Source organism: Phragmites australis, chromosome 18 (genome assembly GCF_958298935.1).
Source record: "Phragmites australis chromosome 18, lpPhrAust1.1, whole genome shotgun sequence".
NCBI lineage: Eukaryota > Viridiplantae > Streptophyta > Magnoliopsida > Poales > Poaceae > Phragmites > Phragmites australis.
The window spans coordinates 4,569,273-4,585,820 of record NC_084938.1 but is presented as its reverse complement, the minus strand read 5'-3'; the positions used below and the strand labels follow the sequence as shown (position 1 = coordinate 4,585,820).

Below are 16,548 nucleotides of genomic sequence, written 5' to 3'. Positions count from 1 at the left end.
CTACCATCCTGGCCGGCACCTTAGCCTGAACAACAATAGCACAAACATGACAAAGTGCACAGCAGCAATTAAATTGAAGCCCTAATTATGGAAAGAGACCCAGAATAGCATCTAGCAGCATCCATTTCTGTTGTAGAATCGACGGGGAAGTCAATACCCGAACCATCCCCCCTTGCATAGCGGTGACGCCTTCTTCTTTTTCGCGACGTTTTCGATCGCGAGCACTGACAAGCTACTGGCAATGGACACTAGCAGTATGAGCACCACATGGCAAGGAGAGTCTGAGGTGCGTTCTTGACTCCCCACTGATGAACTCTCCAAAAATCTTGCTGCCTTCCCTGCAAAAACATTCAAACACACAGGAATCCCCACTGAATGTAAACCAATTAAACCCAAATGTTGCACATCAGCTACGCGCTTTAAGTTTCGTGCATTGCTGACCAGTGACCACTACTTTCCTTCGGGCTGTTCACCGCTTAGTACATCGATACGGTCTACAATAAACACGTTTGTATGTGCTATCGAAAGTTATACTAAAATCATTTTTGTATGATAGATCTAAGTACATTTATCTATAGTTGTGTGAATGTTTTGAAATTTAATTGCATGCATGCAATTTAGGACATCTATTTTGGACCAAGAGTACCTGGCTATATATGCACATGTGAGACTCTAGATAGACTGAGATATACCTCTCAAGCATATGATGGCTACTGCGGGTTGGCTTCCCCGCAGATGGCGGCCTTGATGCGCTCCACGGTGCAGGCGATGAGGCTGTTCACCGTCGCGACGGAGCCCAGCGAGAGCTTCGCGGTGGGGACGGAGTCGACCAGGATCTGGAACGCCACCGTCAGGAGGGACCCGCCACCACCGACGCTCTCCCCTTGCGTGGCGGCGGCACCCGGAGGCCCGTCAGGGAGGATGGCGAAGCCCGATGGCAGCAGGGCCACGTAGTCTGGGTCGCCGCCGTTGAGCACCACGTTCATCGCCACCACGTCCACCGGCGCGTACACGACGTACGAGCCCGACGCGTCGGTGCAGCTCTCTTGCAGGATCAGCATGTTGCTCTGGTTCGAGTTTGTACTCTGCATAACACCATTACAAAGAAAGTGTTACATGTGTCAATTAGTTACTGCTGAAAAAAAGATCATGACCAAGAATAGTAGCAATGTATTATCAGAGCTCAGAACTATTTTTTTTGGGGTAAAAAAAGGGATAAAATTTGGTGAATTGAAGTCATGGGCACTTACATTGACACGAAGAAGTGAGACGCAGTTGCCATGGTCCCGGCCGTTGGCGATGTGAGCCATTTCTTGGACGGCACCACCGTTGGAGAGGATGTCCCACTGCGGATTCAAAATTTTGTCAGGAAAATAGTTAATTCGCCCAACAATCACACGAGTGCCGTAGGGAGAAAATAGCTAGGCCATCGGCGGTGCGACGTGCGTACCGCGCTGCGAGAGGTCTCGTCGCGGAGGAAGTCGAAGACCCTCTTGGGCGGGACGGGGATCCAGAATGAGGTGGCGGCGTTGAGCACGATGCCCGGTGGCCTGCCGGGGTCGTCGACGCTCTTCCTCGTCATGACGCGCACGTCCTCCGCGCCGCTGCCCGACAGCGTCGTCCACTGGTGTGCAGCAGACGCCGTCACGCCGCCGCAGAAGCTCGCCACCATACGCTCCGCCAGCTTCAGCATGCTCTTCCTCCCTTCTATGCTTGTGATCACTGCAACGGATCCACACCGACATATATTCATTATATATATATATATGATATTAACATTAATTGCATTTCACGTAGAAGTGATTTGTGTGTACTTACCACCAAGGTCGCCGTTGGGGATGTTGTTGGCCATGGCGCTGGCGAGGCGCTCGCACTGCCGGTCCAGCGTGCCGACCCATCGTTTCGCGCCGAATGCGAGGCCTGAATTCACCAAAGGCTTGTAGAGGTTGTGCACCGACCTGTCATCAACCTCAACATGCTCCACCCAGGTCACCTGCAGGGACAAGAACGCGTCCTGACATTAACACGAGTTTCCTGACAGGAAACCACAACATTGCTGACAGAACACTTTCAAAGTTGAATATGCGCGCTGTCGGAAAAGTTGCAACTATTGTTGTACTGCTGATTGAGCAAAAAATCCAGGAGTTAACCTTTGAGTAGCCATTGGGCATTTCTTGGATAAGGCAGCCGGACGGCCTGCGCCGGCACTTCAAAACAGGGCTAGGGCGGAGGCTGTCGAGAGAGACATCGACGACAGCCCATGTTCCATCAGGGTTGTGCTTGCAGTACCTCAAGAAATAGCTCTCCCGTGTCGGCACCAGCGGCGACGGCACCTGGAACTCCATTGACATCTGCAAGTTGATGAACAACATTGTAAGCTACACATGCACGAGTGCACGACCAACATCACAATGTGCATTTGCCACTTATCAAACAATGGACCATATATAGATGGGATTAATGCATGACACACACCACTTGCAATGCACCATTGTAGCTCCCTGCCACGCCGGTGGACAGCACCTCATGCGTAGAAGCACTGGACACGATGCTGGAGAACACCGCAGTGAATCGGTTCTGCAAGACAGATGGAATCGCAAAGATCAGCAAGCAGAGATCAATCATATCCATGCAGGTGAAACCAATCAATTTATGCTGTCGGCACTGTTGTCAGTCACTGACCGCGTCCATGAGGATCTCGACGAGGCTGTCGCGCGTCATGATCACGACGGCGCCGTCACGGGACGCCTCCGGCCGGAGCCCGTACTGCCTCGGCCCGAGCCCGCCAGGGAACATCCGGCCGTACTCCTCCTCGTCCAGCTGCGCCCCCGCCGCGCCCGCGCCCCAGAGCGGCGCGTCGAGCCGCGCCATCCGGAGGAGCTCGTCCATGGCGGCGACGGCCAGCTCGACGATCATGGGCTTGTCGGCGTCGAGCTGGCCCGTTGACACGCTCCTCAGAAGCTCCCCGGCGCCGGCTCCAACGCCGAACAGGTGGTCGGCGACGAGGCCAGTCGGCTGTACGCCGTACGCGCCGGCGAGGTCTAGCGGGGAGCGGGCGGCAGCGGCGGCCAGCGGGCTGGACAGCACCGGGAAGGAGACCATGGGCTTGCCAACGTGCTTGGCGGCGATGCCCGAGATCCTGTCGATCTCGTCGCGGAGGCGGGCGTTCTCGAGGCGGAGGTGGTGCTCGTCGAAGGACATCTCGCCGAGGGCGGCCGGGCCGCCGCAGCTGGGGCAGGACGCCGTGCCGAGCGCCTCCTTGTACCGCATGTTCTCGGCGCGCAGCTTGTCGTTCTCCGCGCGCAGCTGCGCGTTCTCCTGCCGCTCGTGCTGGTTCTGCACCAGTCACGTTGACACGATTAGCAACATACTACAAATCGACCAGCTTGCCACGTGGTGAGGTTAAGATCAACAGTGACGCATGCACATTTGGATTGTAATTTAACAAAAAAAAAATCAATCTTTTCCAAGCATCGTATTGGACTGAAGTAGTAAAGCTTGCCTTCATCTGTGTGCGCTTGTTCTGGAACCAAAACTTGACCTGCAGCGGCTCGAGGCCGAGCTCCCGGCTCAGCTCCTTCCGCTGCTTGTCGTCCGGGTGCGGGCACTCCTTGAAGAACCTGATCCATCACAATTCACAATCCAAACATTCACACATGAATTTTGGCTGTAAATTTATAAAAATTTTGAGGAAAATTGGAAGAGATCAAATTAACGACAAATCATGGTTCCATCGATCTTACGCTTCCATCTCCTGGATCTGGTGCTGGGTGTGGCGGTGGTATCTCTTCTTCTTGTTTGGCCGCTGGTTGGGGTCCTCCTGCCCGTCGTCGTCGCCAGAGGCGCCGTCGGGGTTCTCGCTGCACGACTTGCTCTCAAACTCGTCAGCTAGCGCGTCGGCGCGGCCGTGGATCATGTTGTCGCTGCTGTCCACTGCGGCGGCCGGGATCTGGTCGAAGAGCTGCTGCTGGAACGCTTGCTGCAGGTGATGGCTGTCTAGCAAGTCAGCCTGCAATTTATTCGATCAGTCCACATACATAGTATATAGGAGTCAGAATTTAAGATGATACTACTATATCAATACATTGAGGATTGAGAAAGCGAGGAGAAGATCTGGGGATTACATAAAGTTAATGAAACACTAAAGATCCAATGGGGAAAAAAATACTATCTTTTTGGAGCAGTCCTACTTTGAATGGGGAATTGCGTTGAATGCATGAAAGGAGAGTGAAGCAAAACTTTTTTTCTCCTTATTCATTTACTAATTTTGGATTTTTCTGTGTTGCTGTAATTATTCTTGTACATCTGTACATGCAAAGGGAACCTGCTCCATTTAAAATGAGAAGAAATGATTTTTGCTTTTCAACGAGATGCTACGGAAGAAATGAACACAAAGTTTTCAACTGCTGTGGATGCGTAAGAAGTTCGTTCATTTCTTTTTTTTTCTAAAAAGATAATGTGTGTGCAAGATCAAGAACTATAGAATCAACCGTGGATATACGCATATGTGGTCATATATATACTTCATGGAATCGACTTGTCTCTTCTTCCTCCTACCAGTCCTACTCACCTTCCATTAAATAGCTAGCAAATTAACTGCTCAATATCCTTCAATGGTCGCACAACTAATACATGCATATGTGTACAGCCTACTGTTTCACAGCGAAACTAATTCAGGAAAAGATATGCACAAGCAAGAAAACATTAATAAAGAACAAAAACAAAATACTTGCAAGAAAAAGAAAACACGAAACTCCTTTTTTTCTCTTCCCCGAAACTACCCACAGACACTGATCTTGCACACCTCAAATTTCACACTGGAATTACCTGGTTCAGAGACAGCGCTGACGACGACCCATATGCGACGCCATTCCGGCCGATCATCGCCGGCATGCGCCTCGCCGACGTCATGATGGTTGGCCTAGTGGTATTAGCGCCTCCCAAACCCTAGCTCTTGCTCTCTAGCAGCGCTCTCATTCTGCAAGACGAGGCATATTACATACACGTATATGTTTGTCCGCCCGAGTCAACCAGGAGAAAAGAAGCAGGCGGTATATCCTAAAAATGTTCACAGATCACTGGCTTGCACGCCACGTAACAGCAGATCTAGGGCACGCACACGCAAGAGCTACCAAGCCAAGAACTTGGTTAGGTTGTGATGAGATCTAAGACAGGCGATCTGTACCTCTGATCCCTGCTTCTGCCTTCCAAAGACGCGTGTGATGATATCGCATGCAAGAAGCTGCAGAAATCAGTGCTGTGTATGGTAGCTGGCTAGCAAACGGTGGCAGAAAGAGCATGGAGAGATCTCTGGGGGGAAGAAGACGCCATGGGAGGAGCTAGGAAGAGGAAGGGGAACGGCGGATGGGAGAATGAGGAGATGGGGAGGAAGGAGTTATTGCCGGCCTGGGAGTGGAGAGCGGATGGATGCAAACGCATTTATTGAGAGAGGGTGCAGCGTTATTGCTCAGGCAGCCAAGGATAGAGATAGAGAGATTTCCAAGTAACGTACACGGTGACAGGCACTACACTACTAGTACGCTATACATGTATGACCTGTTTTTTCTGTTGAGAGTTTGCTACTGCCAAATTTACAGTGCAGCTAATTAGCTGTCCTCTAAAAACAAGAGGCCAGTATTAATTGAAACCTTGAAACCTGGCACCTCAAGTTGTTCATGTGATTTGAATGCATATGCTCATATATGGTTCCTCCGCAGGATGTCAAATAGCAACAAAAGTATTCTTTTTATTACGGTAATACCCCTCGTCGATCTTACGTCTGATATAGAAAAAAAATCAGACGCTGGCTCTTGAGTGCAGCCCACCTCAAGTGAAGGAAAATTTCCACGAGTTTGCATCATCCGTCAATGTGAAATATCACACGTGCTCGCCCGCCTGCTCGTGGTCTTGCTCGCAGATCGCATGAACAACGCACTCGTCCGCTCGCAGGTTCGCTCGCCACGCGTCTACGTTTTTAGAGCCTCTTGCACATCTTTGTTGGCGATGTTGCAGGAATGTATTTTTGTTGTTGCAGTACATGTTTTTATTTGTTGCAGTAATAGTTTCTTCCAAGCGTGGGTGACGACGAAGGTCCAACATTGCGGTGCCACGGCAACGGTGCTGCCCGTCGGGTGATCCAGACCAGAACTTCTGATCGGGGAGGCCAAAACTTCTGGTTCTTCCAGGGAGGTTTCGGTTCGATTTACACACAAGGTGCTCAGTGTTTGGCGTGATAACTTTTCACGCCAACACAATCCCTACGTGTCTGGTGGCTCCATATGTGAATTTGGTACGATGGCCTGTCTTGACTAAGAAAAAATTGTAGGAGCAGGATGCAACGAGCTCGAGGTCGTTGCATCGATCCCGGAGCATCCTCATGGCTTCTCGTGTGCCACATTCTGAGTAGGCATGTTGCAACAATGTTTTCGATTTGTTCCAATAGGTGTTAGATATTTGAGCACCTTCCTTCAGATCTGTATACTGTAGATGTTGCTTGATGCAGATGTTTCAGCTTCTGATCTTGGATGATGTAAGTACTATTTTCTAATGTTGTCAGTTATGTTTTGAAATGTTGTAATGTTGCATAATCCTAAATTTGTTTATTTGAGATCTTTGAATTATATTTCAGTATGTTACACTAGTGTTACTTTTATGTTTCATTAGTTATTTTAAAATGTTACATCAACATTTTCTATTTGTTGCAATCTCTTTTGTTTTTGACACTTGTTGTACTAAGCTTTTTAGTATGTTGCAAGAATTATTTGTTTCTTGTTGCAATGTCAAATGTTGTTGTTTGAGTGGGAGGGTTGCGTCATTTATTTGAGACCATTTGTATATATCAGCTGTTAGTGGTGAACTCTTGATTTTGTTCACATCTTCTGTAATTTTTGTAACGGGGTGGTCTAGGATGTCTATCTTACCGTGGGGTACTGTAATTTTTACGATTGGTTTTGTTGCCTCATGAGAAAAAAAACGGATCGAGATGAATGTTGCGTGAAACATCTTTATATATTACGGTGAAAGATTTTTTTATCATGATCGAACGACAAAAAAAACTGTCCATGCTATTCAATTAGACAGTGAAATATGCATCCGATGCTAGTGTCTAGCCGAACGTCCGGACGCTAGCAGGACCTTTTTATTTTGAACCGAATAATCCTGGTGCCACACCTGCTAGATTTTCTTTTATACAAAAAGGCAGGAGCTCTGCCGTTAATTAAGCGGGAGATGCCGCGCACATCAGTTATTAGATGCCCACGATTAGTAAGAAACTGATCTTACGCGGCGTAATATCATGCAAAATATAAAATTTAGTTTTTGCAGTTGGTTAATATTTCTATAGAATAACCTTATAATGCATTAAGCGGGAGAGGCCATTTAATTTTTTGCCACTCTGTCATCCGGTAGAGTGGTAAATTTGCCACTGGACTCACTGTCATAGACTTAGGAGGACCCATTTATCATCCTCAGCGAGGAATTGTCACTCCAGTAGAGTGACAAAAAGTTAAATATTCCCCGTTAGGGGTAACGGTGTGAGTAGGGTTAGTTGGGGACCAGAGAGATTGAAACGGGAAATACAACTCCGTACTACGTAGTGCGTATGTATCCTCTATCTCAATCGTTTTTCTCTCTTATTTATCTATCGATTCTCTTATCAATTTTATATTTTTTTAATAAACAATTGAAATAGAAGATGTGTGCGCATGACATTATGAAGGACGCTCTTGCATGGCCGCAAAAATGAGTTCAACGTGCGAGTTTTTACACACATCTCCATTATATTATATGTGTGTCCGTGAGTTATCGTTACTATACAAAATGTCATCACCCCTTTAAAAAATGTCATCACCACCGGTTAAAAAATGGTATACTATTGGTTTTTGAACCATCAGTGAATAAGCGGTAGTAATACCAGTAGTGGTAATCGATTCAAAATCTGATTTTTTTGGATAAAAAAATCGCACTCAATGAATGAACCCTGCGACTTCCCACATGCCTTTTTGACTTTGTGATAACACTTCGTGGCTCCTATAGTCGCCCTCACTCGAATATAATAAATTACGTGGTTGTGCATTTGGTGGGATTCGAACCAGCAACCTTCCCCTCACACGGAAGCTTCTTTACCATCTTATCTCACAGTCTTACCTGATGACTATGTTAAAATTTATTCTTTTGACCTTTCCTACTCAAATCTTTGGATGATTATTGGAACATCTATATAGATTTAAATGAAAAAGTTAAAAGTTGTACATCTTGTCGATATCTACAATATTCATATAAAGTTTATCTCTATCCGACTTACTATAAAAAAACTGTCTCCAGTTCATGCACTCTTTAATAAAATAATCAGTGAATATAAGTGTTTATATCTGTACTTTTCTTGACAAAAAATGCTCAGAAGACCCTTGATCCTTGAAGTTTTTGTTCGAAAATTGATCTTCTTCAATTTATCTGAATTTTTTTACATCTGAAAGTCAGTGATGCGCAGACGTTTGATCTATCTGAGATACCAAAATTACGATAAAAATATTTGAAGTTATAGTTTTCAACTATGTGGCCCTTTTTGTGGTTTTTTCAATCATTCGTACTAGTGTTACACTAGAACCAACAATTTACTTTGTGGTTCAGTGCGTTGTTTTCCTTTGACAGTATTTAGATGATTATTTAGGTATCTATATGGCTTTAAATAAAAAAAATCATCAACTACGAAGTTGTAGATCTCATCGAGTATTATAATTTTCATATAAAATTTGTCTCCAACCAACTTTGTATAAAAAAGTTATGAATTTCTGAAGATAGCTTGCATTTGATTATTATTATCGGTTAATATACCGAACCGGTGATGATAAAACCTCTATTATCATTATCGATTTATAGCTAGAATTAGCAGTGATAATCAAATAACACTGTGGATTCGTTATATTTGATTACCGCTCTCTCCATTATATATAAACCAACAGTAATAGTATCACTGTCAGTTTTTTAATTAAACAAGCGGTGATACTTTATTATCAATGTCCAATTTTGCCGGATGTACTATTACAGTCGGTTTTGGGTAAGAAGCGATAATGATATTTTTTTATTGCCGGTTATTTTTAAACTAGCATTAAAAATAAGACACTAATGACTATTTTTATGGTAGTATGCTGTTCTCATTAAGGGTGGATGCAAGACTAAACACGTGCTTTAATGCTAACTTTGGGATTAAAAAGGTATTAAAATTTTACTACAAAATAAGAAAAATAATGGATTGGAGGGCTCAAGACTAAGGCATTGTTTGTTTTCTGTTTTTGGTTCTGCTTTTGCTACTGCCAGAAGTCAGGACAAACGGGGTTCTGGAAAAGTGGCTTCTGCAGAAGACAGAAGTTTGTTTCTGAGAAAAATGAACTAAATCTGAGAAACTCGCTGAGATGCATTTTTCTAATAAGCTATATGCTGAGAAGCTAAAAATCTATTATAGAAGACAACAATTTATTAAAAAATAGTTTTTTAGACAAAAAAAACACAACCTTTAAAAAAGCTCAAAAACAAAAGTTGAAACAAATAATCCTAAAATTCCAAGAAGACACTACCGAACCCTAGCCTTGGGTCGATTCTAGCTCCGCCCCTAGTTCTCGTAGATGTCCAATGTCCATGATTTAGCGAAAGCGTTAATTAAGTTTAATCTTCATGCATGTTTCATTAATGGCAAAAACTATATTTGTGCAGTGAAACACGCGGTGCGAATTTAATCAATGCAAATCGATCTTCACGTTCTATCTTCATGACATTTGGCAACTGCTTAAAGATCTCGTATGACCATCAGTTTGGTGGTTGATAATATTTATGAAGCTACGGGACTTCAATAACTAAAGTTGCTGCTCATCTTGGGATTCATTTTAATTGAGTGTACGTACGTACCCTGATCAGTATACCAGAGACCGTAAACATTCAAAGGCATATGCAATAAAGTATGTACGCTACTGTATGCAAGTTTATCATAGAGCGTGAAAATTACAGTAGCTGAATTTTTATACTAGCTATTTTGAAATAAAATGCTACATATCCATGTCGAATGCAATAAACTAGCTTCCACTCATTTTCAATTCTGAACATTGGACTCTTTTTTGAACATGTGCTTCGATATACATCAAAGGAGCAGGATTACATTGTTCGAGCAAAGCATTTACAAGGAAAGGTGGAGCATCCTTCAACAAGGGAGTAGCATTTAACTATTTAGACTTGGGCACATTTGGGAAGAGAAAAAGAAATAAGGTGAACCCTAGATTTTGAATTTGTGTCCTATATACTCATATAAATTCATCTGTCTCCTAAACCAGAAATCTTTAATCGAGTAACTAATGAACAAAAAGTTGTAGCATATATATACTGAATAAGGTGCACATATATGTATTTTAGAAAAATATGGTCATTTATGTTTTTTTCCCGAATCCTAAAGCGTCACCGGCTTTTTGTGGCGGATATGGCTAAGCAGTGCGGGTTGCACTCCATACGTATTAGGCGTGACTATCGGGAACTTTTAGATTTGGGCTTTTGTGTACTCTAGGTTAACGTTAGTTTATATATATGTATATATTAGGATTTGGTAAAAGTTCCTACAACCATGTCATTGAGATGTACAATTGCAACAATGCTTCACAGAGAAATCTACAACCAGTACTGCTTTTCACTTTCAATGTGAAAAAGAAACATTTTAAAAACAGAATGGTTGCTTTGGACATTCACACGGTCTCAGTATATAATGAGCATTTTAACCTATAGTTGCTTTTGCAACATATGTGTTTATACTCATTTCATATACTACCTCTGTTCTTAATATTATCCTAAATACATACAGTTAAACTTTAGAAACTTTGACCACTAATATACATAAAATTATTAGAATTTGGTACATGAAAATGATAGTAGTGAATTTATTATAAAAATTATTTTAACATCATCTAATTTTTATCAACTTTTACTAAAATATAGCTGTCAAAATAATAGTCAAACGTACTTGTTGAAGACCATATCGATATCTAAAAGGCAAGTAAAAAAGAACGGATGTAGTAACAAACTAAGCACTTAGAACTCATGTAGTCCTGTTGCCACTTCTTTTTTAATTTCTGAAGGAGTGTGGTAGAGCACCTAAGCATTTTAATTAGCATAATAGCCTGGTAGATGGTCTTGCTGTATAACAACCATTAGTAGTATTTGTCTCTTGAGTCATCATCCAAATTCCAAATTGCATTGAATTTAGTCATTACTTCATGTCAACCTCTGACCCTATGACATGGTCTTGTTGGTTTATTTCCTTTTGACTTGCTTAAGCTTCATCTTGGACTTATTTGCTTCTTGGAATAGGTCAATTGTACACAGTTGGACGATGTTTGGGTAGAAGCGCAGTACGGTTTACTTGGGCTATCTCATAAATAAATGCATTCAAGAAAATATTCTAACTGTTGTCCAACTTATAGATTTTTCTAGCTTCAGTTGTCCAGCTGTTGTAGCAATTGTAGCCTTTTTAAGACAGTAAGGTCTAGTAGAATAATGCCATCGATGTTCTGAAGATATATGTTGCCCTCAACATTAATATGATGTGAAAATACAGTACTGGCTTTCTGGGCAAGGGTGACAATGGGCTCCGCCGGGTCAGGTGCTCACAGATTTCAGATCCGATAGAGCCGGATTCGGATGGAAAAATAGCGTCACAGGGCCATTGGGTCGAGGCCCCAACCCAAACTGGGTCTGGATCCTATTTTGCACCCGCAGTGTCACCCAAAATCCAAGGCCACTCCACCGCCAGATAGACGGACAGCCCACAGGCCACAGTGCCACACCACTCACCCGACCACCCACCCCACATGCCTAGTCCGCTCCTTCCCCGTCCTCATCCCCCGCGTGCGGCTGCAGCCGGCGCCAACACAACTGTCATCCTCGGTCCTCCTCCTCCATCTCCTGCCCTCCCCTCCTCCCCTCTAACTCCGCAGACGACATTGCGGTGGCGTGGGAGGCGTGGCGAGGAAGGCGCCGGTGCGGGAGGACGTGAGAGTGCGGTGCGGGAGGCGCAGCGAGGGAGCGGCGCAGGAGGGTGACCGTGCAAGGGAGGCACGGTGGGGGAGGGTGACGGTGTAGTGAGGGACTGAGGAGGCACGGCGAGGGAGGCCGACGGGCCAACGGTGAGGGAGCTGCGCCGTCGCGTGGGAAAGATGAGCCGACGTCTGGGAAGATCTAGATCCGCTTTCTCGGGTCCTGGGCCCCTGTCGGGTCCTAGGTCCCCATTGGGGCCGAGGGTAATTTTGGATCCGATAAGTATTTTAGAGCCATGTCGGGTTTAATATCTCGGGTTTTGAGTCGGGTGCGTTCTCGCTTCACTCGCTTATGATCCGACACTTTGCCATCTCTACTTCTGGGGCTTGATACACCTACTTGATGCACGTATGATAGAAAGATATTATCACAAAATTGGATCGTTTTGTATATTCTCTCCAAAATGGTCACATGTGGTCAAACTTTCATGGCATCCTGCATCAAAATGTCTAACATGAGCGTAAACATTGGAAGAATACTACATAATATCACTATTACAGAACATGTCAGTAATGACGGTTCAAAATTGTCCTCAGTAATGAATATTGAACTATCACTGATTACTCTGAGTATCAGTGCCGGTTTTAGAATCAGCACTAAAATTTAACATCACTATCGGTTCGTGGATCAAACCGACAGTATTGTCCTCTTCCACAAACAAAAAAAGAAAAAGAAAAAATCTGCTCCCTCGAGCCGGCCCCTGGCTCGAGCCACGGCAGGATCCAGCGTCCTCCTCCATCGCCGTTGGGACCTGCTTGGCGTCGCACTCCCCAGGCCCTCCCCCGGATCCTCTTCCACGCTGAAATTCCACCGTGACAGCCGCACTGTGATCCGCCGTGGTCGCCGTAAGGTAGAGCTAAATAACCACACAAACATACACGTATAAACAACAGAAGTAAATAAGACCAAATTAAAATGTTGAGACTTGAGAGTATCAGGCAAGCACTTCACCTAAATATATGCGCTTGAAACCGGAAAGAGCAGACCTATCTTATCTCACGCAACAACTCCACGCCTCCCATTCAACATTAGCGCTTAGCCCAAACAAGCATTCAAAGACGATCACACAAGTACGAGCCAACCGTCAAGCCCTCATCGGATCAGCTCACGTCGAGCTACATCCGCCCAAATCGACCAACAGACCCCGCCAAATCCACCGGCACCCTCTAGAACTCTTACGGGTACCAACACCGCCGCAACGCAGCAACCCACGCCCCGGATTGGAATCCGCGAGGCAAGATGGAGAGGGCGGCAAATCTAGCAGAGAACGGGAGAGATACTGGAGCAAGCTCGGCGGACGACCGGATTTGAATACGGATAGTTTGGATATGAATATGATCATGAATAATATTAAAAATGAATATAAAATGAGTATGGACCGAAGACAAATACGATCGTTGAATATTTATTGAAATATAAAAACTACTTAAATTGTATGTAAGATCATAATAAAAATAAAAAGTATATTCATGCTAGAAAGTTATTACGTCATAACTGTGATAATATAGCTCATACACTTGATCACTTAAATAAAAAATAACATAACTTAGTTTATTATAACTTCACAAGTTCACATGTTTGTTTGATATAAGTTCACACAGACACACCATACTCAGACTTAGTACACATATTTAAACTTAGTTTATCGTAAACTCACAAAGTTAGTAAAAGACTAATGATAATATATATACAAATGGAAAAGAGAGTTTTTTTTTCTGGCGAGCCTGTCGCTGTATGGACAGTGCCCTAATGCCACCATCGGGTAGGATAGGAACCGGCAGACAACCACGTCCATGCCCTTGATCGGCATCCCACATAGTGGCTAACGATCGAGATAGAAATATCTCATTTAAAAAAGTAAACATATTGTCCTTTCAACAGGCGACACATTTAAAAGTAAAAAAAAATATTTCGTTCTCTTTCTCTCAAAATTCAAAACACTATCGAAATTATCATGAAAAATTATAAACAACTTTGGTGATATAGAGGATACTATAATTTAGCTCTTAAAAAAATTTAGATAAAAATATGTCAGACTATGTATAATAAAATTTGTCTTTTTTTTTCTCATTGTATAGTCATATTTGGAGTTGAATATTTCCAGAGCTAGATTATATGAATTCTAACATATATATTTTTTTACATTTTTTATGATTATTTCAATAATATTTTGAATTTTTTAGCATTAGAATGCTGTCTTAGCCCTAGGTTTCAGATAATATCCGAACTCAGGTAGTCCAGATATCTGATACTGATTTCGAGCCGAAAATATCCGATGTCGATTCTGAAAAAACTATTCGTTTCCGATTCTAACTCGGATCGGTCAGAAACTATCTAAGCCGTTTTTACCTCTAGCGAGGAGTGAGGCCAGGGACATGATGACGTGAGATAAAAGTAGATTAGATGCAAATTTCAGGTATGGTCTACTGTAGCAATCATCAGTGGCGGTTCTTAGCGGCTTCATCACTGTTCGGGCACGAGAGATTAAGAACCAGCAGTGTTACATTTTCAGTAACGATTTGTACATAACCAACACTGATGAATCACTATTTATAGCATGTCCTATAAAATCAACTTAACCGCCAAGATACCTATCTCAAACTTTAATATGGAAAATTAATAAATGGTGGCATTTGAATTACTAATTTAAATCCCATGAAATGTGTGGTAGGTTTTTAGCACTAATACAACTAAGTGCATCATCAACAAAGAAAATAATAAACAATTTGCTTACATAATTACAAACAACAAGATATCCGATCTACCCGGGGAATTGATAGTCTATTACACAAGGCAAATGGTTAAAATTCCACGAGAGGAGTGATGGTGATGGTCTTTAAAGCATCTGGTGAATATATTTGGAAATCTCTAGTGGTATCTCATTCTATGATATCACTCTACCAATTATGTCCGCCTCCATACGGTCACAATTAAGGAAATTATAGGATCTATGGTGTCATAAGAGTGAGTGAATTAGGATATTTAAAATTAGTTGATTCTAAAAATTTTACAAAAAATCTATATCATTTTTTATTTAAATATGCTTTAGATTCATCTAGAATGTTTACTCTACCGTTCAAAAGGGTTTGCAACCCATAATTAATCCTAGCAAACTACTCTAAAAAGTTAAATATACAAAGATAGATTACAAATATGTAAATGCGAAAATACTTAGACTTAGTACATATATCTTTTCTGAGTATCTGATCATCCGGTGAGTACAATTTTCTCTAAACTCGTCTAATTTAAATTTTCTTAAGTTTGACTTCGGTGATTTCTTCATATGTTACATCTATGAGACCTACTAAAATATATACTTAACAAACATGTTAGTCTCATTAACTATGTTGTTATTAATTATTAAAATCACATACATACCTAGAAAGACCATATTCGCTACAGAAATGTTAAAGGATATGATCAATGACCAATTAGCCATTGTAACAACTAAATTTTTAATTTTTGCAATAGTTTAAAATTTTGCTAGAATTAAATAGGAGTTGTAAATTTTGTTCAATAGAAGAAAATTTATTTCTAAATTTAAATTTGCCATAGGTTATATTTGCGTTTGATGCATTCATACTGTCATAGTTACAATAGGTTTCTATGCGTGAAAAAGGTTTGCAAAATTTTGCTACATGGCGCTCGTTTAAAACCCTTTTGCGAAAATCGGTTTAAAATAAAAAGAAAAGCTATTTCATAATTCCTAAAACCTTCCTGTGCCTAATCCTTCCTTTTTCTGACCCAACTCCCTTCTCTCCCCTCCTCTCAGTCCAGCCTGAGCCGCTTCCTCCCTATCTCTCCTTTTTCTTTTCCCACGTGGGCCGCCTCCCTCTCCTGCGCTGCGCCGAGCCAACCTTCCCTCGCGCCCGAGCCTCCCTCTACCGAGCTCTCTCCCTGCCAGGTGGGCTCGACTAGAGCCGCCGAGCCGCCTGCTTGAACCAGCCCCTTTCTTCCTCCTCCCACCTGCTCAATCCCGCCCTCCGTCACCGCCGTTCAAATCCGAGCCTTCCCGTGTCGTTTCCCTCCAAGTAAATGCCACTACCGCGATCCTCTCCCCTCAATCAAGCACCCCGGCCGTTTTCCCCCTCCATTACCCCTCTCAAATGCAGAAACCGTTGCATTTATCTCCATTAAGGCCGCCGGCCAATCCCTTCAAATCCCGGCCGCTTCGTTTACCCTCTTGCATATTTAAGCCATCCATCGTCTTCTTGGCGACGTTCTGCACGTATTCCACCCGCTCCCACCTCACTTCCCGCTCGGATTCGTCCTCGGTGCCACGTTCTTCTTCAACGCCGGTGAGCTCCGCCGCCGCGCCGTTTCTCCATGTCGAGCCACCAATGATCCCTTTTCTCCCCTCTTTGGTGTTGCAGGGCCACCGAAAGCTTGTCCCGCTGCGCCTCAGTCCTTCTCTGTCACTGGAGCGTCGCCGCACCGAGCTCGAGCTCCACCCGACCGCCCCTCTACGTTGCCGACCTC

At 43.5% G+C, this 16,548-nt stretch overlaps 1 protein-coding gene across 1 annotated transcript; it reads right to left on the bottom strand.

Annotated features, from left to right (window-relative positions):
* Window positions 1-215: 215 nt before the first annotated feature.
* Window positions 216-5,435, bottom strand: LOC133899223 (homeobox-leucine zipper protein ROC1-like). Its single transcript, XM_062340197.1, has 12 exons — window positions 5,186-5,435; window positions 4,828-4,978; window positions 3,744-4,009; window positions 3,503-3,620; window positions 2,683-3,336; window positions 2,476-2,577; window positions 2,151-2,351; window positions 1,819-1,993; window positions 1,451-1,722; window positions 1,251-1,346; window positions 693-1,085; window positions 216-338 (listed from the first exon to the last, which is right to left on the bottom strand). Exons 2-11 carry the CDS (start codon window positions 4,909-4,911, stop codon window positions 711-713), a joined length of 2,343 nt encoding a protein of 780 aa, XP_062196181.1. The 5' UTR covers window positions 4,912-4,978; window positions 5,186-5,435; the 3' UTR covers window positions 216-338; window positions 693-710.
* Between the last annotated feature and the right edge of the window lie 11,113 nt (window positions 5,436-16,548).